General features: G+C 43.7%; 1 protein-coding gene across 1 annotated transcript in view; it reads left to right on the plus strand.

Annotated features, from left to right (window-relative positions):
- XYLT1 (xylosyltransferase 1) overlaps nt 1-26,012 on the plus strand; it is a 170,537-nt gene that overhangs the window by 73,564 nt on the left and 70,961 nt on the right. The window contains exon 3 of the mRNA XM_087878680.1: nt 19,677-20,205. Coding sequence (XP_087734806.1) covers nt 19,677-20,205 — 529 coding nt within the window. The remainder of the gene's footprint in view (nt 1-19,676; nt 20,206-26,012) is intronic.

Genomic DNA, 26,012 nt, shown 5'->3' on the forward strand with positions numbered 1-26,012 from the left:
TTAGCCATCAACTGATCTATCCTATTCGACCTGCCAAAAGTGCAAGTTTCAAAGGCCACTGTAAGGCCCCGTCATCTTAACCGAAGCACCGCGCAGCTGTACATCGGGGAATTCTTTTGCCTCTGTTTGCCTCCGAGCAGCGCAATGATGACCTCTGATATTGTTCCTGCGAATGCAGCGGACCGTGCGCGAGCCTGCGTGTGTCTATGCGCTCACGCTGGCACACAAATCCTCACATGCTGTCAGCTGTGGTTTTTATCCTTGGAAAAATACAAGCCGGCCGAGCAGATCCTTCAAAGGTCAGAGTAGGATACACGTAGAAGCTTCTTCTCTGGAATTCTAACGGGCTGCCCTTTGGAGGAGAGGCTGCTAGGAAATCCAGATTTAAAGGATTCCCTTGTGTGGGGAGGATTCCTAAATTCGTCATAGGGTGGGACCCGGAGGCCCATAATGCAGAGCCCAGCATGGGAAGGAAGATAAGATGAACTCTTGTTGGGTCAGATGAAGAAAGATCGATGTGTTGTAACAATGTGTTGCAACTGAGTTCCAGCAACTGTCGTTTATATGTTTTACCCTCCAGTCCCCTAATCCTCTTCGTTGCTCTTCTCTGCACTCTTTCTAGAGTCTCCACACCATGTAAGAAAGATGAGAAGTGAATCTGGTTTCAGTCCCTTCTTTCTCTCCCTCTGCAACCTTCCACTTTTCTCTGGTTGTCCCAGGGGTGAAATGCTTCCGGTTCAGACTGGATCACCCAATCTGGTAGCGATGGAGGCGGATGGTTCGGAGAACCGGTAGCAAAAATCCCTGCCTCCTCCCCTACCCTGCATGCCTAGCTGAGCCGCGCGATCATCAGAGGCTTTTTTTTTCTTTTAAATGCCTCTGACGATCCCAGCTGACTTGCCTGATCGTCAGAGGCATTTAAAAGAAAAAAAAAGCCTCTGCCGATCAGGCAACTCAGCTGGGATCGTCAGAGCCTTTTGAAAGCAATTTTTACAACTTCTTCACCGAAGAGGTTGTAGAAAAAATGGTTTTAAAAGTTTTTTTTAAAAAAATTGGCCATGCCCACCCAGTCACATTACACCAAGCCACGCCCACAGAACCGGTAGTAACAAATTTTAGATTTCACCACTGGGTTGTCCCATTTCTGAATCCCTTCAAAAATCTCTTTAAGAGCGTTTGGATTAAACCCCCCCCCCCAAAGTGTTTGTTTCACACACATCTCTTCTTTTTTTTGGTCTGAGCATTTCGCCGTTTAATCAGCCCGATCCAGCAACCCGTGTGTAAAGGAGGGGGGAAAAAATCGGAGCTTTCTTTTTAATTATCCTTGCTTTGCTTGCCGTTAAGAAATTCCCAATTGGGCTGTTTGCAAAAAGATGCCAAAAACTGGCATTGTTCTTTAATTAGCGGCTGTAATTGTTTCGGCGTAATCTCCATGATTAGCGGCGGCATTAAATACCGCCTCAAGAAAAGACCTGCCCTCTTAGCACGGCCTCCTGAGGGGCATCCTATACAATCAATTAGATGCTGGCTAGTTTGGCTTGAGGAATTGCGGGGTGTGGATGGGAGAGCTTGAGAAGGGGCACCCGTCCTATAGGGCAGATGGCTACACAATTGCCGCTATCAGAAACTGGACCGGAATAGCAAAATCTCTGCGGTGCAGGGGACTTATTTGCTTAACGGTGGTTCAAAGTTACGCCGGCCTCAGAAAAAAAGGACTTTGCGATGTATCGTCAAAGTTATGAGTTTCAAATCAGAGACACACACCCAAGGGTGGGCTGCTGGGGGTTCGTAGGGGTTTGGGAGAACCCTCTAGCTAAGATTCTGTGCAGTTTGGTGAACCCCCAAATCCCACTCCTGGCTGGCCCCACCCACCCCGCCCCACCCCTCCCGGGAGTCCCCACATGGCCTGTTTGGATGCATGTAAGTGCAGGACGTGCACGGAGGCTCAGGGAGGGCGAAAAACGGGCCTACCGGAAGTTCGGGAAGGCCGGAAACAGGCCTGTTTCCAGCCTCCAGAGGGCCTCCGGAGCCTGGGGAGGCCGTTTTTGTCCTCCTAGAGGCTCAAGGAAAGCCTCCGGAGCCCTGGGAGGGCAAAAACGCCCCCCCAAACCCCATGGTGCAGGAGGCTGACTAGGCCACACCCACCATGGCCATGCCCATCCAGCAGCCAGACAGAGCACCCCTTTAATTTCGTCGTACGAGGTGCAGTGACAATAAAGTAAAGTCTAAAGTATGAGCATCAATAGCACAGAAGGGGAAATGGTTAAAAAAAACAGGGGGGGGGAACGCAATGAATGGCTGCTGAATTTTGTAAGCTCGTTTCATTCCAATTTATCGCGAAGACGTCTCTCCTAACCGTGTCTGCTTAGCATGGACTCCTCCTTAGCGGTGATGTGTGAGCGTGCAAGTGTGCGTTTGCGCATCGCTGTTTCTTGCCCGGCAGAGATTTTGCACAATCGTGCCCAAACAAACCACCTTTTGCAAAATAAAAAATAAAAAAAAAATAACTCCCCAATGCATTCCAATATTTGACTTTAGCAAACGATCTTCAGGGGGACGTTGAACGGGCCCGTCAAAAAGAATCATTTGTCTGTCGGGGGTTTTTTTTGCCCGAGGCCTTTTGAGATAACTTCAGCAGGAGGAAGGTTTATTTCTTCAAAAAAAGAGAGAAGGGTTTCTTTCTTTCTTTCTTTTTTCTTTTTTTTTTCCAACAATGCTCGTTTTGTGCACCAAGTTTTGGCAGTGAGCTCATTTTTTTTGAGAGAGAGAGAGACGTTTCGAAGCCAGGAAGGGAGTAGAAGAAGAGAAGTCACAACATCCTGTTGATCACAAAACTGCGCTCTGTCTTCCTTCGAGAGGAACCACATGCAGAGCCCTGAAAGCTGAAGTGTAATATTTCATAAATTGTTTTTTTTGGGGGGGGCCACCTTGTATACTGGACTGGCATCCAGAGAAATCTCTTTGCAAGGGCTGATGTAGAGATGTAGTTTGACACACAGTCAGGGGTGGGCTTCAGATCAGAGGTGGGTTTCAGCAGGTTCTGACCAGTTCTGGAGAACCGGTAGCGGACATTTTGAGTAGTTCGGAGAACCGGTAGTAAAAATTCTGACTGGCCCTGCCCCCATCTATTCTCTGCCTCCCGAGTCCCAGCTGATTGGGAGGAAATGGGGATTTTGCAGTATCCTTCCCTTGGAGTGGGGAGGGAATGGAGATTTTATAGTATCCTTCCCCTGCCACGCCCCCCAAGCCAGGCCACGCCCACCAAGCCACACCCACAGAACCAGTAGTAAAAAATTTTCAAACCCACCACTGGCTTCAGATCCTTTAGCAACGAGTTCGCTGCCCCGTTACTGGGTGAGTGTGGCCATGGTGGGCGTGGCCTAGTCAGCCTCCTGCACCACTGCAGGGGGGTGTTGTTTTTCACCCTCCCCAGGCTCCAGAGGCTTTTCTCGAACCTCCAGGAGGACAAAAACTGCTTCCCCCGCAGTCCGGAGGCTCTCTGGAGGCCCGAAACAGGCCCGTTTTTGGACCTCCGGTAGGCCCGTTTTTTGCCCTCCCAGACCCTCCTGCACTTACCTGGAATGATGAATAGGCTGCGTGGAGATTCCTGGGAGGGGCAGGGTGGGTGTGGCCAGCCAGGAGTGGCATTTGGGGGTTCACCGAACCCCGGCGATCCTTGGCTAGAGAATCGCCCAAACCCTGCCAAACCCCCAGGAGCCCACCCCTGCACACAGTTGTCTGGTGGTTGTCCAACAGGAGCTCCTTTGACCTGGTCAACAAATGTTGTGTTGGCCCCTAAACTTAAATCTAGGGAAGAGAAGGACCAGGGAAGACATGGTGGTAGTGTTCCAGTATTTGAGGGGCTGCCACAGAGAGGAGGGGGTCAAGCTATTTTCCAAGGCACCTGAAGGCCAGACAAGGAGTAATGGATGGAAACTGATCAAGGAGAGATTCAACCTGGAAATAAGGAGGAATTTTCTGACAGTGAAAACAATCAACCCATGGAACAGAAGTTGCCTTCGGAAGTTGTGGGAGCTTCATCACTCAAGAAGAGACTGGACTGCCATCTGTCAGAAATGGTGAAGGGTCTCCTGCTTGGGACTAGATGAACCTACAAGGTCCCTTCCAACTCTGTTAATCTGTTAAACCAGTGGTGTCCAACCTTAAGACCTGTGGACTTCGACTCCCAAAATTCCCCGGGCAGCATGAATCCTAACTTGCTAAAATACAGTAGCTTTACATGAGAGATTTCCAAGCTTGGCAATGTCAAGACTTGTGGACAATAGGACCCAGTTGCCAAGCATCTGAATTTTGATCACATGACCATGGAGATGCTGTGATGGTCATAAGTGTGAAAAACAGTCATAAGTCACTTCTTTGAGTACCATTCCAACTTTGAATGGTCAGTAAATCAAGGACTACCTGTAGATTTTGGTCCACCATTAATGGTGGAATGGAAACCCCTTTCTAGTCTGCCTCTCGTGTGTTCCTTTAAAAGCAGCCGTATCTGTCTCCTGAATGCAGAGTACATAAACTAAAAGCAGCAATGTTGGGACAATGGAATCCAGTCCATTAATATATTTTAATTTAGTCTGGTTTTACTGTCCCGGTGGGTACTATATTTTGCCTTTCTTTGTCATGAAAAGAGACAGCTCTTTCACAGAGCAGAAAATCCGAGTATAATTGGTCCCAGTTCAGTATCTTTAGAGGTTTTGTTCCCCGTGCATTTATCCTGAAGTTCTTTGTTATTTTTTTTCCCCCAAGTCCATAATTCTTCTCCTAAAGCAGAAGCGATGGAGCAGAAAAATGCCCAAATAGAAGCTTTTGACATTAAAACATTGAGTGATTTGATTACTTCATACGTAGCAGTAATCATCAGTAGTCTATAATTACCCAGTATAATTATTAAAAACAGGCTGTGGGCAATTGATTACTGTCCTGTTTAGCTTAGTGTGAAATTTGCATCTTGGGAATATCAAATCCAATTACCAAAGGGTCAAGAAAAGGAGCGATGTAGCTCAACAGAAGAACATCTGCGTGGCCTACAGAAAGTTGTTGGCTCAATGCCTTGCCCCTTGGAGCAGAAGCTGGAAACATGAAAGAATTATTGGTACTGCCTTCATGCTAAGCTGTCGATGGGTTCACACAGCCTGTGAAAAACCTGGAGTATTGTTGATAATGGTTCACACACTACCCTAAACTCTAGTTGGGTCAACATAGCTGTTAAAAACCTGGAGAACTGTTGCTAATGGTTCACATATCACGCTAAGCTGTAGATGGGTCCACACAGCCTGTTAAAACCTGGAGAATTGTTGGTGATAGTTCACACATCAGGCTAAGTTGTAGATGGGTTCACACAGCCTTTTAAGACCTAAACTTGGTCTTTAAAAATAGCACCACAATCCTTTTGGTCAGATAACATGCTGCGCTCAAATAATACTCAGGCTTTCTATGGTGGACTAGTCCAAATTTTCTCCTTCCTCCTGAACATGGCTGCAACATCTCAAAAATAGACCGGACAACCATTTGTCTGGTGATGTCTGGTGTATAAGGCCGTGATGGCAAACATATGGCACAGGTGCCACAGATGGCACATGTAGCCATATCGGTGGCCATGCGAGCTCCACTCCGGCGCGCATGTATGCGCCGGCCAGCTGATTTTCGGGCCTTCTGGGCCCACCAGAAGTAGGGAAACAGGCTGTTTCCTGCCTCCGGAGGACCTCGGGGTGATGGGAAAGGCCCATTTTTTGCTCTCTCCAGCCTCCAGAGTCTTTCTAGGAGTCTGGGGAGGGTAAAAACGGCCTTCCCCACCCCTCTGGAGGGCCTCCGGAGACCGGAAACAGCCCATTTGCCAACTTCCAGTGGGATAGGAAAACCCATTTTTTTGCTCTCCCCAGCCTCCAGAGCCTTTCTAGGAGTCTGGGGAGGGCGAAACCGGCCTCCTCCACCCCCCTGGAAACCTTCCAGAGGCCCAAAATGGCTTGTTTGCCAACTTCCGGTCCCATCTCCGAGGGGGCTCCGGGGGTCGGGAATCATGAGCCACGGTGGCGCAGTGGTTAGAGTGCAGTACTGCAGGCTCCTTTTGCTGCCTGCTGGCTGCCTGCAATTTGGCAGTTCAAATCTCACCAGGCTCAAGATTGACTCAGCCTTCCATCCTTCCGAGGTGGGTAAAATGAGGACCCAGATTGTTGGGGGCAATATGCTGACTCTGTAACCCGCTTAGAGAGGGCTGTAAAGGACTAACAATGGAGTGGTATATAAGTCTAAGTGTTATTGCTATTCCTTCCTTCCTTCCTTCCTTCCTTCCTTCCTTCCTTCCTTCCTTCCTTCCATCCATCCATCCATCCATCCATCCATGGTGCACAGTGGTTAGAATGCAGTATTGCAGGCTAACTCTGCCGACTGCCAGCAGTTGAATCCTGACTGGCTCAAGGTTGACTCAGCCTTCCAGCCTTCTGAGGTGGATAAAATGAGGACCCAGATTGTTGAGGGACAAGAGGCTGACTCTGTAAACTGCTTAGAGAGGGCTGCAAAGCACTGTGAAGCAGTATATAAGTCTTAAGTCCGTGGTGGAATTCAAATTTTTCTACTACTGGTTCTGTGGGCGTGGCTTGGTGGGATGGTGTGGCTTGGTGGACGTGGCAGGGGAAGGTTACTGCAAAATCTCCATTCTTTCCCCACTCCAGAGGAAGGATACTGCAAAATCTCCATTCCCTCCCCACTCCTGGGGCCACCCAGAAGTGGTATTAGCCGGTTTTCCAAAACTACTCAAAATCTCCGCTACCAGTTCTCCAGAACCTGTCAGAACCTGCTGAATTTCACCCCTGGTCTAAGTGCTATTTCTAAATAGGTTGGGTGGATGCTGCGGGGTTTGAAAGACAGTAAAACGAACGCACGGATCTTGCCAAGCTTCAGTTTAATAAATCTCGGAGCTGGTGTCTCCAATCGGAGCGCCCGTTCGGCAGCAAATTTAGCTTTCACATTAAGCTCTCCTTGAGGCCTGTCACACTCTTATTTTTAGCCCAGCTGCTTCTAAAACCAGAGCCAACATGGCACATGCTGGAAAGCTTCTTAATGAAAAGAGACACGGGGGGCAGAGAGAAGATATCGGTACAAATAATGTTATAATAGAGGTAATTTTGGCAGTCCAACACAGGAAGAACCCTGCTCTCCGTTAAGATAAAAGATAAATTATGGCCTGACAGTTCTGATTGGAAGAGGAGAGAGAGAGAGAGAGAGAGAGAGAAGACTACAAGCACCGTTGCAGAGTTAGAAAAAAAAATTGGATATTTAGAGAAGGCATCTCAAAGCATTTTAAGGGATATTTAGAACCGCCTGGACTAAACCACTCTCTCTCTCTCTCTCCTGCCTTGAGAAAATGTAATTTAGGAGGAGGAGAAAAAAAATCATCACGAAGAGGTTGTGTTTCAGGGAACGGCTTTTCAGAAAGGGTCGCCAAGGTTTCTCTTTTAATATATATACAGTATATATATATATATATATATATTATATATATATATATAAGATAAGATAAGATAAGATAAGATGATAAGATAAGATAAGATAAGATAAGATAAGATAAGATAAGATAAGATAAGATAAGATAAGATAAGATAAGATAAGATAAGATAAGATATTTTCTGAGGTTTTCACGGGTGTTTTATGTAGGTCTTTGGTTATTCGGGTTTACTCCCGCGTAAAATTGGAAGTGTCTTGGCGACGTTTCGACGAAGTCTCATTCGTCATCTTCAGGCTGGTGTCTTCGGCTTCGTGCTTCTAGGAGCAATGTGTGATCGCAGCTGTTTCTTCCTTTTAACTGCCAGTGGGGGTGTGAACTGATTGGGTGGGAGCTTGACTGTGTTCTGATTGGGTGGAGGTGTGCTCTGATTGGATGGGGGCTTGGCTGTGCTCTGATTGGATGGGGGGGGATGTTCTGTTTGGGTGGGGGCTTGGTTGTGCTATATAGACATACATACATACATACATACATACATACATACATACATACATACATATATGTATATATAAAATTTTCTTTTAATACAAACATTTCATCTTTCATTAAACAGTGTGCCATCTGGGTACAAATGTTTTGTGCAATAACCATTAACATTGATTTAACCATTAAAAATCAACCATGCTCATTATTTATCCATTCCTGGATTAATACTAAAACATAATATATCTACTATTGTAAACATCTCTTCTTAGCTTATTTGACTTTGTAATACATTTTCAATATTTCACTCCTCTGCTTTTATTTCTAGTTTTCATATTTATTCTCTAACCATTGATAAAATAACTCACATATACTATAGTAGTCCAATTCTTCCTTTCCTTTAATTGCAAATGTTAATCTATTCATTTCCGCACATTCTAATATTTTCTTAATCACATTTTCATCCGTAGGGATCTCCACTTTCCCAATTTTGTGTAAATACAATTCTAGCTGCAGTGATTACATGAATAATCAAATATACATTTTCTTTACTATAAGTTTCTGGTAAAATCCCCAACAAGAATAATTCAGGTTTGCGATCAATATGTTGTTGTGTCAGCTTCTCCAACCACATACGAATTTTTGCCCAATATTTTTTTGCTTCTACACATATCCACCACATGTGGTAATATGAGGGTCGCCAAGGTTTCTCATTTGAAGGTGATCCATAGGATTAATGCTAACATCTGCATGATCCAAAAAGAGCTGATCCTCTGGAGATGGATGGATAGATGGACAGATGGATGATGGATGATGGATGATGGATGATGGATGGATGATAGATAATATACATATATATATATTTCAGTCCTACTGGAATTTTATGTATTTTTAAATCCTATAGGATCTATCATTCTCTCTCTCTCCCCCCTCTCTCTTTCTCTCTCTCTCTCCCTATCATCCATCCATCCATCCATCCATCCATCCATCCATCCATCCATCTATCTATCTACCTACCTACCTACCTACCTACCTACCTACCTACCTACCTACCTACCTACCTACCTATCTCCTCTATCTATCCAGTTGCTATTCTGTTCATCTCTTCACCAGTCTAATCATATACAGAAGAGAACTAATTTGACATGTGGACAGAAACCAGCAAAGGAATAACCAAATTCAAGAGTGAGCTAGATCCAGCCCATAAAGTTTTTTTAAAAAAAAGAATGGATCCAACTGCATGATATTTTCAAGGAAGAAAACATGAACTTGTCAATGGATTAGATTAATATCAACGGGTGGGGGGGGGGAAATCTAAAGATAGAGGAATGCCTAGAATCTCATTAGCTGAAATATTTCAAATGGCAAAGTTGGAAAAAGTTTAGGGGTTGAACTTTGAAGAGATAAACATGGAAGATAAGATTTATTAGGAGGCGCTAACAAACTGAACTAATTTAAAACTTGGAATGAAATGTACCAAATGGAACTCGATCGATCCATGTTGAATTAGATATAACGAACTGCCTGGATTTAATGAACTAGATTTACTCAATTTATTGGAATTCGCACTGGCCGGGTACCGCAGGATGTTGAAGCATGTTGCGTAGTCTTACAGAAGCTATTAGCCAACGGAATTAAAATCGAATTTGGAATGAAATTAATTAAAGAAAGCTATATGGATTTGTATTGAAACCGAGTTAATGAACACAGGCAATAAATAAGCTGCAGTAAGTTTATTAGAATTAAGATAGTGAATAGACGGATCGTACAATTAATCTGCAGCCCTATACCTTTATATCTGCTTCTTTGGAATAAACTAAAAACCACTGGATTTTATGGGGCTTGGGGGGGTTTTTTTTGGATAAATGGGTATAGTTTTTTGGAATATGTTTTTTAAAAAAGAAACAGCTGGACGGTATGAAAGTAGATCCACTAATTTGGGGTCAGTGATTGAAAATGAAAAGGACTAGGGGTGACATGATATCAGTGTTCCAATATTTGAGGGGCTCCTATAAAGACGAGGGGGTCAAACTATTTTCCAGAGCACCAAAAGGCAAGACGAGAAGCAATGGATGGAAACAATGGATGGAAATAGGGATTTAAACTAAAGAGGAATTTCTTGACAGTTAGAACAATTAATTAGTGGAATGATTCAGAAGTTATGGATGCGCCAATACTGCATGCGCAGGGGGGCTGTTCTGCCCCCGCTATGGACCCCAAAGGACACAGCAGACACAAAATTTGTCCAAAACTTAATTTACTAAAATAACTCAGTCTTTTTCAAAACGAAGGCTGTTAATAAACTTCCTTAACAGCTTACAAGAAACCCAAAGATAAAGTAATCACAATCTTACTAAGGTTGGCAGAAAGCCCAGAAGCAATTTGCAGAGAATCCAGACGCGAAGGAGAGTGAACTAAAGTTGTTCCCTACAAATTGCTTCAGTCGGGGTGCCTCCTTAAATAGGCTAAGGGAGTGGCCAATTAGCCCCAAGCCTTACTCTCGAGGAGACCTCTTCCTGAGGAGCCACTCCTGCCTTTTGACAGCTCTGCACGCCCGTGCATCGAGAAGAGGCTCCTCCTCTTCGTCCTCTTCGCTTGAAGGAGCTTCTGGAGGTTTTGAAGGCCCTGGCTGAATCCCTGCCTCTGGCACCACATCTTCTCCAGCCTCCTCACTGTCCGACTCGAGTGCCAGCTGCACAGGCTGCTGGCGCAGCACCACACCAGCCTCCTCACTGTCAGAATCAGCTACAATCCGCACAGGCCGCTGACGGGCCACAACACGGTTGCAGTCCCCTGTTGCAACCTTCTGACAAGCAAAGTTAACGGAGAAGCCAGATTCACTTAACAACCGAACAACGGCAGTGATTCACTTAACAGCCGTGGCGAGAAAGGTCGTAAAATGGGGCAAAACGCACTTAACAACTGTCTTCCTTAGCAACAGAAATGTTGGGCTCAATTGTGGTCATAAATCGAGGACTTCCTGTAGCTCAGGATCGAACTGTGAGGTTCTTGTGGCTCTCTGAGCTTGGTTGCCTTTTTTTGCAAACGTTTTCATGACCCAGCTAGGTAATATCATCAGTGCTACTTAGCTATTATATCTGCAAAAAAATAGCCAGAGCACCAAAGACCCCACAGCTTAATTTTTTAGAAAGAAATGCTTGGTTTTGAAAAAGCTTTGAAAGCAAATGTAGTCAAAGAGAATAAATGGTTGGCAGAAAGGGTTAAGAAAGCAGAGATGGGGTGAGAAAGAAAGGAAAAAAAATGCAAAGACATTTCCAAGAAAGAAATCAGAAAATTGGCAACAGAAATTGAGACTCTTAACTTCCTTCCTTGCCAAGTCAATAAACAGATCTGGATACACATCAACGGATTTCTTCATTTAAAAGGAGAACGTCTTTTTTCCTCCCCAAATTAGTAAGATGGTTTTTAATGAAATTTGGGGGGAAAAAACAGCGTAAATCTTTGCAGGTTACGAAGGTGGAAATACAGTTGCAAACAGAGCAATTAAGGTGTTGCGTTTGAAGTAAAAAGGAATTCCACAAAGTCTAAAGAGGATTATAATTCATCTGATTAGATGTTTTCAAGCAGGTGCATTTTTTAGCATTTAATTATTATTTTTTTATGTCCCTCTTGAAGAAAAGGCAAAGGAGGGAAGGAAGTGATATTTATTGCATCCCCCTTGCCTGTGAATGCACAGAACACATGACATATTTTAATTTGTTAAAAAGTGGTTTAGGAAGGGGGGAAAAAAAGAGAAGCTGTTTCAGAAAGGTGCTGCTTGGATATATTACTGAATTAGCTCCGTTTATTACCTTCAATGTTATTGAATTTACACCTGGAGAACTTGCAGGAAAAAAAAGGGGGGTGCAAGGATATTAAAAGTTATTATGTGAATAACTGCCAGATTTGAATACGTTCCAACAAGTCTTGCTGAAAAATGGAAAGGTTTTTTTTCCCTTCTAGTTTCACTTAATAGATTTTTATTCTTGCGTTCAAGCCATAGGTTAAGGCAGGAGTCAGCAACCCGCAGCTCGGGAGCCGCATGTGGCTCTATCATCCCTCCGCTGCGGCTCCCTGTCGCTAGTCGGCTCCACAATTGATAGGGCTTTCAGTTAGTTCAGGTAGAGGAAAAAGGACGCCACTCTAGGAGGAGACTCTATGGTGGGGGAACTGGACTTCCGGTCGGCTCCAGAATTGAATGGGGCGCTTCTGGTTAGGACATTTGTGGCTCTTTGAGTGTTTAAGGTTGCCGACCCCTGGATTAAGCTAAAAGTCAGCTCTAAAAACCAAGACAGATGCGTTGTGATTCTTCCAGGTTTTCTTTATTATTCTTCACCCTTAGACAGAATCTTGCCGAAGTGAATGTTAGTTTAATTGGGAACCATTGAGGAGGAACTGTCTTCATCCTCTTGCTCTCACGCAAACTCTCTGAACTCTGAGTTTTCTCTTGCTTCTCTGGAATGCAGCCCCTCCGTCCTGAGAGTCCGTGCTACAGGTGGTCCTCAATCCTTGTTTAGTGGCCATTCAAAGTTATAACAGCGCTGAAAAAAAGTGACTTATGTCCGTTTTTCACACTTACGACCATTACAGCATCCCCATGGTCACGTGATCAAAATTTGGAGACTTGGCAACTGACACATATTTATGACGGTTGCAGTGTCCTGGGGGGTCATGTGATCCCCTTTTTGCGACCAAAGTCAATGGGGAAACCAGATTCACTTAACAACAGTGCTACTAATTTAAAGAATTGCAGCGATTCACTTAACAAATGTGGCAAGAAAAGTCGTAAAATGGGACAAAACGCACTTAGCAAATTTCTCACTTAGCAACTTTGGCGACCTTCTGACAAGCAAAGTCAATGGGGAAGCCAGATTCACTTAACAACCATGTTACTAATTTAACAACTGTGGTGATTCACTTAGCAACTGCGGCAAAAAAAGTTGTAAACCGGGACAGAACCCAGTAACTTGTTCAGTTACTAACTGATCAACCGCAGTGATTCGCTGTGACAAGCAAGGTAGAGCTGCTGATCCAGTTCTACAGAGGAATCACTGAGTCTGTCATCTGCACCTCCATAACTGTCTGGTTTGGTTCTGCAACCCAATAAAACAGACACAGACTTCAGAGGATAATTAGAACTGCAGAAAAAAGCATGGCTACCAACCTGCCTTCCATTGAGGACCTGGATACTGCACGAGTCAAAAAGAGGGCTGGGAAAATATCTACAGACCCCTCGCATCCTGGACATAAACTGTTTCAACTCCTACCCTCAAAACGACGCTATAGAGCACTGCGCACCAGAACAACTAGACACAAGGACAGTTTTTTTCCCAAATGCCATCACTCTGCTTAACAAATAATTCCCACAACACTGTCAAATAATTTACTAAAACGGTATTACTATTCTTCTTCTCTTCCTTCCTAGTAACTATCTCTTCCCACTTATAACTATAACCATGTTGCTTGTATCTTTCAATGTATATTGTTTTTACTCGTTTCCTAGTACGATTTGATAGCTTATTAGTAACCTTGACTATCACTAAGTGTTGTATCTTTATATTCTTGATGAACGTATTTTATTCTCCTTATGTACACTGAGAGCATATACACCAAAGACAAATTCCTTGTGCGTCCAATCACACTTGGCCAATAAAGAATTCTATTCTATTCTAAAGTGATACAAAGCTCACTTAACCGCTGTCTTGCTTAGCAACAGATACATCGGGCTCCATTGCAGTCGTAAGTCGAAGCCTACCATTCCATTGCGATTCGTTTTCGGGAACTAGGGTTTCGGAGTGTGTCTACAAACTCTGCATTTTCGGATTAGTTATGAAAATGCCATTTGACTTTCCGTGTTTAAAGAGAAAGAAAAAGAAAGAAAAGAAAAGAAAAGAAAAGAAAAGAAAAGAAAAGAAAAGAAAAAGAAAGAAAGAAAGAAAGAAAGAAAGAAAGAAAGAAAGAAAGAAAGAAAGAAAGAAAGAAAGAAAGAAAGAAAGAAAGAAAGAAAGAAAGAAAGAAAGAAAGAAAGAAAGAAAGAAAGAAAAAGAAAGAAAGAAAGGGGAAGGAAGGAAGGAAGGAAGGAAGGAAGGAAGGAAGGAAGGAAGGAAAAGGAAGAAAGAAAGAAAGAAAGAAAGAAAGAAAGAAAGAAAGAAAGAAAGAAAGAAGAAAGGAAGGAGGAAGAAAGGAAGGAAGGAAGGAAACGGAAGAAGAAAGAAAGAAAGAAAGAAAGAAAGAAAGAAAGAAAGAAAGAAAGAAAGAGAAAAGGAAGGAAGGAAGGAAGGAAAAGGAAGGAAGGAAGGAAGGAAGGAAGGAAGGAAGGAAGGAAGGAAGGAAGAAAGAAAGAAAGAAAGAAAGAAAGAAAGAAGAAAGAAGAAAGGAAGGAGGAAGAAAGGAAGGAAGGAAGGAAGGAAGGAAGAAAGAAAGAAAGAAAGAAAGAAAGAAAGAAAGAAAGAGAAGGAAGGAAGGAAGGAAGGAAGGAAGGAAGGAAGGAAGGAAGGAAGGAAGGAAGGAAGGAAGGAAGGAAGGAAAAGAAAGAAAGAAGGAAAGATAAAAAGAAAAGAAAGAAAGGAAGGAAGGAAGGAGAGGAATAAATAAATAATAAAGAGTTAAACGAGGGGAAGCATATGGATAAAGCCAATTTCATAAGCATCTGTCGTCTTCTCCCATCTGCTCCCTTTGGCTTGGCTCTCGTCCTCTCCTGCCAAAATCGGGGGGTTTTCAAAGAAGTTCACGATGATCAGAGTTCATGCTGCTATTCTATTGGCCATGGTTGAACTGGAGAAGGCGAAGCTCGTTTCTCTCTGATGCAGAACGGCTTTTTGAGGACTTGGAAGCCATCAGCCTCCCAAGCTCCAAAAAATAAATAATAATAATAAAAAAGCTGGGGTTTGCTGCTCCAAGCCATCCTGTTTTGTTTATCTCTAAATCTGTTGCAAATAAACATTTTAATGTGTCAGGCCCCAGCTTTCTGGAAATGCAAGGCAGTGGCTCATCGTATGGAGGATGAGAAAATGGAAAAGCCTAGGCAAAAACCAACAAATTGAAAGAAAGAAAGAAAACGTTTGAAAGAACTATGTACCTTTATTTTTTATTTATTTATTTATCTATTTATCAAATTTATTCGCCATCCGTCTTAACTCTGGGCTGCTTACAAATTATCTTTTCGTCCCTTGCTAGCAGGGATGATTAAATTAACCACAAACCCCCTTTTGCGGTTTGCTTTAAATGTTGCCCACAAGCTGAGAAGGATGGCTTGTTTGAATAATAAAATAACAAGAATTGGAAAGAACTTTGCAGGTCATCTAGCCCAATCCCCTAGCCAAGCAGGAGACCCTACACCATTTCTGACAGATGGCAGTCCAGTCTCTTCTTGAAAGCTTCCAGTGAGGAAGCTCCCACAACTTCTGATGGCAACTTCTGTTCAATTGGTTGATTGAGCTGTTCCATTGGTTGATTGAGTTGTTCATTAGTTGATTGAGCTGTTCCATTGGTTGATTGAGCTGTTCATTGGTTGATTGAGCTGTTCCATTGGTTGATTGAGCTGTTCCATTGGTTGATTGAGTTGTTCATTAGTTGATTGAGCTGTTCCATTGGTTGATTGAGCTGTTCCATTGGTTGATTGAGCTGTTCCATTGGTTGATTGAGCTGTTCCATTGGTTGATTGAGCTGTTCCATTGGTTGATTGAGCTGTTCCATTGGTTGATTGAGCTGTTCCATTGGTTGATTGAGTTGTTCATTAGTTGATTGAGCTGTTCCATTGGTTGATTGAGCTGTTCATTGGTTGATTGAGCTGTTCCATTGGTTGATTGAGTTGTTCATTAGTTGATTGAGCTGTTCCATTGGTTGATTGAGCTGTTCATTGGTTGATTGAGCTGTTCCATTGGTTGATTGAGCTGTTCCATTGGTTGATTGAGCTGTTCCATTGATTGATTGAGCTGTTCCATTGGTTGATTGAGCTGTTCCATTGGTTGATTGAGCTGTTCCATTAGTTGATTGAGTTGTTCATTGGTTGACTGAGCTGTTCCATTGGTTGATTCAGCTGTTCCATTGGTTGATTGAGTTGTTCATTGGTTGATTGATTGAGCTGTTCCATTGGTTGATTGAACGGTTGATTTTCAACCGTTCGTTTAGTGACCATTCAAAGTTTCAACGACACTGAAAAAAGTGACTTATGACCATTTTTCACACGACCATTGCATTGTGGGTTTCAATTTTTTTTACTAGCAGTTCTGTGGGTGTGGCTTGGTGGGCATGGCAGGAGGAGGATACTGTAAAATTTCCATTCCCTCCCCACTCCAGGGGAAGGTTACTGCAAAATCCCCATTTCCTCCCAATCAGCTGGGACTCGGGAGGCAGAGAATAGATAGGGCGGGGCCAATCAGAGGTGGTGTTTGCCAGTTCTCCGAACTACTCAAAATTTCTGCTACCAGTTCTCCAGAACCGTTCAGAACCTGCTGAAACCCACCTCTGCATTGCAGACTCCCTGTGGTCACATGATCAAAATTCAGACGATTGGCAACTGACTCCTATTTATGATGGTCGTAGCATCCCGGGGGTGATGTGATCCCCTTTTGCGACCTTCTAGCAAGCAAAGTCAACAGGGAAGCCAGATTCGCTTTATAACCGTGTTAGTAACTTAATGACGGCAGTGGATTCACTTAGCGATTGCGGCAAGGAAGGTTGTGAGAGGGAGCAAAACTCACTCAACAACTGTCTCACTTAGCAACAAAAAATTTTGGGGCTCAATTGTGGTCGTACGTCGAGGACTGCCTGTGATCTGCTGGAGAAATCTCGTAAAAGCAGCGGTTTCTACTCGTTGTAGATTAAGAGTATAAATGGATTGTATTTATGAACCTTTGGGGATTTGATTCTCAAGAACTGTTATGCTTGGCTTTTACATTTTTTGGTAGACTTTCCAGGATTTTGCTCATATGTTTGCAGGAGAAATATTGTTTCTGTGACTAACCGGCAATCATGCATGAAGAGTAGAATGATCTTTGATTCAAGTGACTCGAGGCAAGGGGGCAGGAGAAGATCTTGGCTTGGCTACAGGTTTGGGCTTTGCCAGCAGAGATGGAGCTCAGATGATGTTCATTCCTGATCCTGGTTATGGACATAGATGGGCTTTAGGGTTCCTCACTTTCAAAGAACTAAATCAGACCCCTTTTGGTCTAAATATTTTGAACTCTCTGGTTCTCCTGTTTTACGTCTTGCAAGATGGCTTGGGCGCTAACTGGTCAACCAGTCATTGGCTGCAATCTGGTGGTGAAGAAGGAAAGAAGAGGAAGAGGAGGAGGAGGAGGAGGAGGAGGAGGAGGAGGAGGAGGAGGAAGAAGAAGAAGAAGAAGAAGAAGAAGAAGAAGAAGAAGAAGAAGAAGAAGAAGAAGAAGAAGAAGAAGAAGAAGAAGAAGAAGAAGAAGAAGAAGAAGAAGAAGAGGAGGGGAGGAGTGGGGGAAGGGAAGGGGAAGGAGAGGAGGGGAAGGAGAGGAGGAAAGAAGAAAGTAGGAAGGAATAGAAGAAGGAAGGGATAGAAGAAGGAAGGGAAGGGAAGAAGGAGAGGAAAGATTGTTGTAAAATAAGGGAGAGGGAATGGTAGAAGAGTAACCCCGAATATACTCTAATTTTTTTTAGGGTGAAGAATGAACTAATACGAAAGTCAAAAGATAACATGTATGATTAACAATGGATAAAAGACTGTACATTTAAGTATGTTTACGAGAAATAAAAATAAAAAACTTTTTAAGAAGTAGAAGTAGAAGTAGAAGTAGAAGTAGAAGTAGAAGTAGAAGTAGAAGTAGAAGTAGAAGTAGAAGTAGAAGTAGAAGTAGAAGTAGAAGTAGAAGTAGAAAGTCCATTCAGTCATGTCCAGCTCTATGGGCCAGGTCTCTCCACATCGTCCAATCTTGGACTACTACTTTGAGTTTTTCTATGCTTTGGCTGGGGTCAGCTTTGATGGTGTCCAGCCACCACGTTCTTTGGTGACCTGGTTTCCTTTTACCGCTAAAGTGAAATGATAGAGTGTTGCAAAATATCAATAAAACCATCCTCAAATCCTGTCACCCGTGAGATTTTGCTGCAGCCACTCAAAATCTCAACTCATTTAGGATTCTCATGATAGATATGTATGGGCGTCTATAGAGATTCTCAGTCATCCAGGTCATGGTTGTCCCAAAGGTGCTTTTTCAAGAAGCAACTGGACTTTCTGGTTTTTCTTTGAAGACGTGTTTCGCTTCTCATCCAAGAAGCTTCCAAGATGTTTCGCTTCTCATCGAAGAAACCCACCATCCAGTCAGAGCTGAAGAAGCTTCTTGGGTGAGAAGTGAAACGTCTACAAAGAAAAAACAAGAAAATCCAGTTGCCTCTTGAAAAAGAACCTTCGGGACATGTGTATGGACCGTTTCATGTTTGTAGATACTGGATTGCAAACTCTTACACTGTGAAGCACAATGCGTATTGTGGATGGAAAGCGAACCTCTGAATCTCTTTCTATCACAACTCTTATCTCATATTCTTTTGAAGCAAGTTTGTCCATGGGTTGTGTGTTTTTGGTGGAGAATGGTCTTTCAAGAAAGGTTCAGATGAAGGGTGGAGATATATCACAGTCAGCTAGTAATCTTGGTTAAAAATAAGGACTGTAACCTCAATCCAAGGGATGCAGTGGCTCAGGGGCTAAGACGCTGAGCTTGTTGATCGAAAGGTCGGCAGTTCAGCGGTTCGAATCCCTAGTGCCGTGTAATGGGGTGAGCTCCCGTTACTTGTCCCAGCTTCTGCCAACCTAGCAGTTCGAAAGCACGTTAAAAAATGCAAGTAGAAAAATAGGGACCACCTTTGGTGGGAAGGTAACAGCATTCCGTGCACCTTTGGCATTGAGTCATGCTGGCCACATGACCACGGAGACGTCTTCGGACAGCGCTGGCTCTTCGGCTTTGAAACGGAGATGAGCACCGCCCCCTAGAGCAGGGAACAACTAGCACATATGTGCGAGGGGAACCTTTACCTTTACCTTTAACCTCAATCCTGGAAGCCTTGGAATACCCCCCAATCACCAGTTCCCCCCGACATAAGATGGTTTTGTCTCCTGCCAATGTCAGAAGAAACCGACTCGTGCAAATCAAGCAGCTACATTGGCAGAACGACGATAACTTGTGTTGAATTTGGATTTTATAAAAGTTCACCCTTTTCGGTTCTTCTTTCTGTTTTGTTGGAGAGTTTCATAAGGGTTGTTTTTTTTTAAATGGAATGGTTCTAGTTAGTCCAGTGAACTGTAGCGGCAGCATCTGCTTTTCAAGACGCCATTATAGTTTAGGGAAAGCAAATGATAGCAGGGTGATAAGCAGATGCTACCCAGAAAGAACTGTAGCTAAACGAGAAATGAATGCAAGCTTTAAACAAGTGTTAGTTCTATAGAATGTCCTCATTCTGCTTTCTCCAGGGGAGATAAGCCAATTTGGAACTAATGTAGCGTAGCTGTGGCAAGCAGTGAGGCTCTAAATCGGGGATCACTAGATTGTAGATCATGTGTAGATCCCTCTTCCTCCTCCTTCCCTTTTCCATTTCCTCCAATCCCCAAACCCCTCTCGCCTCTAGCACTGATGATATTGACTAGTTGGGTGATGAAACATCTACATGTAAACAACCAAGTTCTGAGAGCACCAAGGATCCTTTTACCTTTATTCTTGTATGCCTGTACAGTTGGTGTAGCAACATGTCCTAATCTTTCTTTTTCCCCTACTTATAGGACGGCTATTTTTCCCACCGGCCAAAGGAGAAGACACGAACAGACAGCAACAATGAGAACTCTGTCCCCAAGGACTTCGAAAACATTGACAATAGCAATTTTGCTCCCCGGTCCCAGAAGCAGAAGCATCACCCAGAACTGGTGAAAAAACCCATCAGTGCACAGAAGGAACGCCTACGGAGAAAGCTAGAACAGGAAGAGAAAGCCAAGGAGAACTCCGTCCTCGGGAAAAATTTCAGTGAGCGGCTGCCGTTGGACAATTCTGCCCCTAAACCCAACAACAATGGCAACTCTTTGAAGGACACCCCAAGGTCCCTCGGACAGCCTCATATGAAACGGAATGGGAATGGCTCTCCTGAGCTTGGATACGATCAACTGCCAAAATGTGACATTTCAGGCAAGGAAGCCCTCTCGGCTTTATCCAGGGCCAAATCCAAGCAGTGTCGTCAAGAAATTGCCAAGACGTACTGTCAACACAAGCAAGGGAAGCTCATGCCCGAGCAGGTGACTCGTTTCTGCCCGCTGGAAGGTAAGCTGGAGGAGAAAAGGGAGAAGGGTCTCTAACAGCATGTCTATAAAGAGCCATGGTGGCGCAGTGCTTAGTATTGCAGGCTAACTCTGCCGAGTGCCAGCAGTTAGATTCTCACCGGCTCAAGGTTGACTCAGCCTTCCATACTGTGCTCACATGGCCGGAGGTGGCACAGTGGTCAGAATGCAGCATTGCAGACTAACTCTGCCGATTGCCAGTAGTTCGATCCTGACTGGCATAAGGTTGACTCAGCCTTCCATCCTTCCGAGGTCGGTAAAATGAAGACCCAGATTGTTGGGGGCAAGAGACTGACTCTGTAAACCACTTAGAGAGGGATAGCAGAATATAAGTCTTAAGTGCCATTGCTATCTTAGGTTTGTGCCTTGAACAAAAATCATTGCGGTTAGAGTTGCTGAGAGGAGTTACTACATCCTGACATTGTTATGCTTGTTGAAGGAGGAAGAAGGGTGGCAGTCAAATCCAGTTCTGGTCTCCATGATACAAAAAAGTCCCAGAAAGAATGTAAAGAAGAGTAATTAAGATGATAAAAGGGACTGGAGGCTAAACCATATGCTACCGGTTCGCACCAGTTCAGGCGAACCGGTAGTGATAAAAACTACCTCTTTGGGCAAATCGGTATTTCTGACGATCAGCTGTGCTGCGCGATTTATATTAGCTAGAAAGCAGGAAATGCTGCTTTCTAGCAAATCTAAATCGCTTGGCACAGCTGTTCCTCCCCCTCGCTGTTCTACTTACCTTCTTAAACCTCCTTTTTCCATGTTAAAAAAAACCCCTCTGATGATCGCGTGGCTCAGCTGGGATTGTCAAAGGCTTTTAAAAGCATTTTTTCTACAACCTCTTCGGTTGTAGAAAAAATGCTTTTATAAGTTTTTTTTAAAAAGTTGGCCACGCCCACCCAGTCACATTACCCCCTCCCCACCAAGCCACATCCACAGAACCGGTAGTAACAAATTTTACACTTCACCACTGATAGAGAGTATTTTAACTTACTGCACCTGTGTATGGTTTGCCAATTGCACAGTGGCAGATAGGACAGCGCTCCAGAGGGTCAACGTCATTGCCCAGAGGATCATGGGTTGCCCTCTCCCCTCTTTGGAAGAGCTTTATAACTCCCACTGTCTTAAATTCAAAACATTCTTAAAGGTCCATCTCATCCTGGGCACCCCCCCCTTTTTTTTTTTTTTTGAACTGTTACCCTCTGGCAGACGGTACAGGACAATCAAAACAAGGACAAATAGGATGAAAAACAGCTTCTATCCCAGAGCAGTAACTATATTGGATTCTACTGTTTAGTGCAATATTAATGCAATATCAGGGGTTTTCAATTCAATTGTATAGAATGTGAAGGAGGTGTGCTTGTGTTTTATTTTTTATGTGTAATGTACATTGAAGATGGCATTTAATTTCGTTGTACGAGGTGCGCTGACAATAAAGTAAACTAAACTAAACTAGAAAGGAAGTAATGGCAAACCACTTTGTCTAGTTTAATGAAAGGAAGGACCAGAGGAGACATGATAGCAGTCTTCCAATATCTCAGGGGCTGCCCCAAAGAAGAGGGAGTCAAGCTATTCTCCAAAGCACCTGAGGGCAGGACAAGAAGCAATGGGTGGAAACTCATCAAGAAGAGAAGCAACTTATTTCAGCATATTTAAAAGATTGTTCACAAGAGACTTATGAATGGGAATGGAAAAGGTGGATAGAATATGTTCAGAACAAATACCAAATTAGAAAGTATCAAATAGCTTTTATTTGAAAACAATGTATTAGAAATATTTTAATATAAAGAGACAAAGAGGGAAAATTATGTAGGGGGAGGGATGAGTTCAGGTATACATATCAGTGTTATTAGTTATGAGTACATAATAGGGAAGTCTGGGGGGGGGAGGGTTAGGGAGGGTTAGGGAGGATGGGAAGTTTGGGGAGGGAGGTGGGGGGGTGAAAAAAAAAGGGGTGAAAATGTAATTGTAAAACTTTTGCAATAAAAAAAAAAAAAAAAAAAAAAGAAGAGAAGCAACTTAGAACTAAGGAGAAATTTCCTGACAGTTAGAACAATGAATCAGTGGAACAACTTGCCTGCAGAAGTTGTGAATGCTCCAACACTGGAAGTTTTTAAGAAGAGATTGGACAACCATTTGTCTGAAGTGGTGTAGGGTTTCCTGCCTAAGCAGGGGGTTGGACTAGAAGACCTCCAAGGTCCCTTCCAACTCTGTTATTCTATCTACTTTCAAATCTTGTCAAAGAAACTGTAGGGAGCTGTCCAGGCGGCCTCAAGACTGACTTGAAGGGACCAAAAAAAAGAAGAAGAAGAAGAAGAATTTGAGGGACTTTGAATTGACAGGGATTAAAACTTTCCCATTTAATTCCATGTTAGGACTTCGGCTAATCTTCACCTTGAAGAATCAGTGTCTTTCAAGTAGATCCAAGGTATGCCAGAATCTGTCTTCCTATTTGCCAATGATTTTCTGCAGCTCTAAAGTTCCATCTCACCAAACCTCCATCCCTAAATTTCTCATCGCTTACGAACGGGAGAAGAAAGACGAAATCAAAGTAGAATTGGAGACCTTCATTTTTTTTTAAAAAAAAAAAAATCATTTTCTGCCTTGTTCCCGTTACTGTTGCTTTTCCTTTCCCTTGGCGTATTTAAACGGCTGGGGCAATTTTCATTTAGTCCCGTCTCTTGGGATAATGGATAGCGTAGAGGAAAAAAAACCAACTGGGGTGTAATATTTAGTATTTATTCCTGGTCTCATGCTGGTAGCAAATTAGTTTGCCAGACTTCATCATATGTCCTCAGCAGGCACATATGTAATTAAAAGGAATGTGCGCGGAGTTCACAGTAGCACAAAGCTTTTCCAGCTGTAAAAAGTCCATATGTTCCTTTGGGAACGCAGACCAAGGCAATGTAATTATGGCAAGGCTAAATACGTGTAGGGTTTTTTTTTGTAAAAAAAAATGATTTTCTAATCTGAAGCAAAGTTAACTCTTTTCGTACTGAGCGTTAAAAGAAGAAAAAAGGATGAAAGCTTCCCATTCTATTTATTTATTGTTTATTTATTTATTGGTTCGATTTATATGCCACCCTTCTCCGGAGACTCAGGGCAGCTTACAATGCGTTAAACAATAGCCTTCATACTTTTGTATATACCTGCTTAGTAGGGCTTTCGGCCCCCCCTAAGCGGTGTTCTTTTTTTATACAAAATCAGCTTATTGCCCCCACAATCCGGGTCCTCATTTTACCTACCTCGAAAGGATGGAAGGCTGAGTCAACCTTGAGCCTGGTGAGATTTGAACTTGCAGTAATTGCAGGCAGCTGGTGTTACTTAACAGTGCTTTAGTCTGCTGCGCCACCAAGGCTCAATATCCTAGTTGGAGTTCTTCTTTCTTCTCCCGTTCGTAAGCGATGATAAATTTGGGGATGCGGAGGTTTGGTGAAATAGAACTTCATAGTCACAGGAAACCGTTGGCAAATAGGAAGACAGATTCTGGCCTAGCTTTGTGTCAGTTTTGTTCCTGTTACCCTGTTTCCCCGAAAATAAGACATCCCCTGATAATAAGCCCAACATGCACTAAAATAAGCCCTCCCCACCCGAAAATAAGCCCTCCCACTCTGCGTTTGGCAACAAGTTACGTGGCAGCTTGCCAAACGAGATAAGGTTTGTGTTGATAAATATTCCTTTGAAAAACTGTTTGGACAACTCTTGCTGACTGTGAATGAAAGTAATTCACAGTCGTGTAAATAAAAGAGATTTTTCCGGGACCAATTCCTGCTTCCTGCTTTTTAAGGGAGCCTAGGTAAGCTTGATCCCTGTCAAGCATTGTGCCGCAAATCTTGTAATTGTACGAGTTGTAAATCTAAAAGATCTGGAGGACCAAAATTGTCCATCTTTACCTTAACGGATTGTGAGAATAACCTTGGGAGAAGGAGGAAGAGCTGCAGCTAAGACAATAGTCAAACGGGAGATATTTCAGAAAGAATGAGAATAGAAAGAGAATCTCAGAAAGGGACCCTCCCTAATTCCCTAGAAAGTAAACGTGAGGAACTGGGGGAAGGGGCTTTCAGACTTGCAAATCCCTGTAACTGGTAACCTTGCAATAAATTTAGCGTTAGCGCTCCAAGTTTTGGTTTCCTGTCTGGACTTCCTCAAAGGACTGACACATTCTAGAAGACAGATGGCTGCACAGACCTGAAATGCAACCCCTTGGTCCTGATGGATCTACAGGCCTTGTAAATCAACGCGAGAACTTCCTTGAAAGGTTTCCTTAAAAGGATTTGCCATCTGGTTGAAGAAATCCCAAGTCTGCGTTGAGTGCGTTAATAAAATCGGAATACATTTGCATATGAATATCAGCAGCTCCGACAGAGTTCACGGTGTGGTCTTTTCAGGCGCCTGCCTGCCTTATGGCGTAGCAAGATCTAGCAATCGTAATGCACAGGTTAGAGCAGGCGTCCTTCAATCACAGGTTCTCCCCATCTGTTGGGACGGCATCCTGAGGATTTCCAAGCCAGATGGGGCCTCGTGAAATTCCACGATTCTGAAGCCTTGTAAGGAATTGAAATGACAGCTAAAACTTCTCATCACGGCTTAAAGTTCCATTATTATTGATGGGCAGTTTTAAGGTTCATCTCTGGATTAAAGAGACAAATAATCAGGGGTGGGCCTCAAAAATTTTAGCAAGGGGTTCTCTGCCCGGTTGCTGGGTGGGCGTGGCCATGGTGGGCGGGGCCTAGTCAGTTACTACCAGTTCTGTGGGTGTGGCTTATTTTGTGGGTGTGGCTTGGAGGTCATGTGACTACGTGGGCGTGGCTAGCTGGTCAGAGTCATTTCTGGAAGGTCCTCGCACTTACGACCAGTCCTCGCACTTACAACCCAACTCATTTCTTTGCTTTTAACACTGATCAGCTGTAGGACGGCCCTTTGAAGCCCCGCGGCAAGAGTTTAAACAGGTTTTTTCCCTCTAGTCATCAGCTGGGACTCAGGAGGCAGCAATAGATTGGGGGTGGGACCAAATAAAAGGTAAGAATAATGTGGGGGTGTGGGGGTGGGAGGGCCGGGGGGGAGAACCGGTTCGGTGACGTCATATCGTCACCGCTACCGGCTCGGCCGAACCGGACCGAACCGGGAGGAACCCACCACTGGTCTAGTGTAATAAAAAGAAGGACCAGGGCAGTAGTGGGTTTCAATTTAGTTTGGTACCGGTTCGCTCGTGCACGCAACACTTCTGCGCATGCACAGAAGCATCCGGGCAGGTGGGCAAAGCCTCCCACCGCCACCACTACTGCTTTGCCCGATCCGGGGCGAACCGGTAGCAACCCACCACTGGACTAGGGGTGACATGATAACAGTCGTCTAAGACTTAAGGGGCTGCCACAGAGAAGAGGGAGACAACCTATTCTCCAAAGCACCAGAAGGCAAGTCAAGAAACAATGGATGGAAACTAATCAAGGAGAGAATCAACGTAGAAATAAGGAGAAATTTCCTGACAGTTAGAACAATTAATCAGTGGAACAACTTGCCTACCAGAAGTTGTGGACGCTTCAACACTGGAGGTTTTTAAGAAGAGATTGGACAACCATTTGTTGGGAAGGGTGTAGAGTTTCCTTCTTGACCAGAGGGTTGGATTAGAAGACCTCCCAAGGTCCCTTCCAACGCTGTGATTCTATTCCGTTATTATTCTACGAAGCCTTTGGTTGGGACCACCATTCCAGCAACAGGCCATCACTATCCAGCCAGACAAAACGAATTTATTCTTATCCGTTTTGGTAGCTGTTAGAACGACAATGCTGG

The sequence above is a fragment of the Pantherophis guttatus genome, chromosome 14, assembly GCF_059756535.1.
Source record: "Pantherophis guttatus breed Tessera chromosome 14, ASM5975653v1, whole genome shotgun sequence".
NCBI lineage: Eukaryota > Metazoa > Chordata > Lepidosauria > Squamata > Colubridae > Pantherophis > Pantherophis guttatus.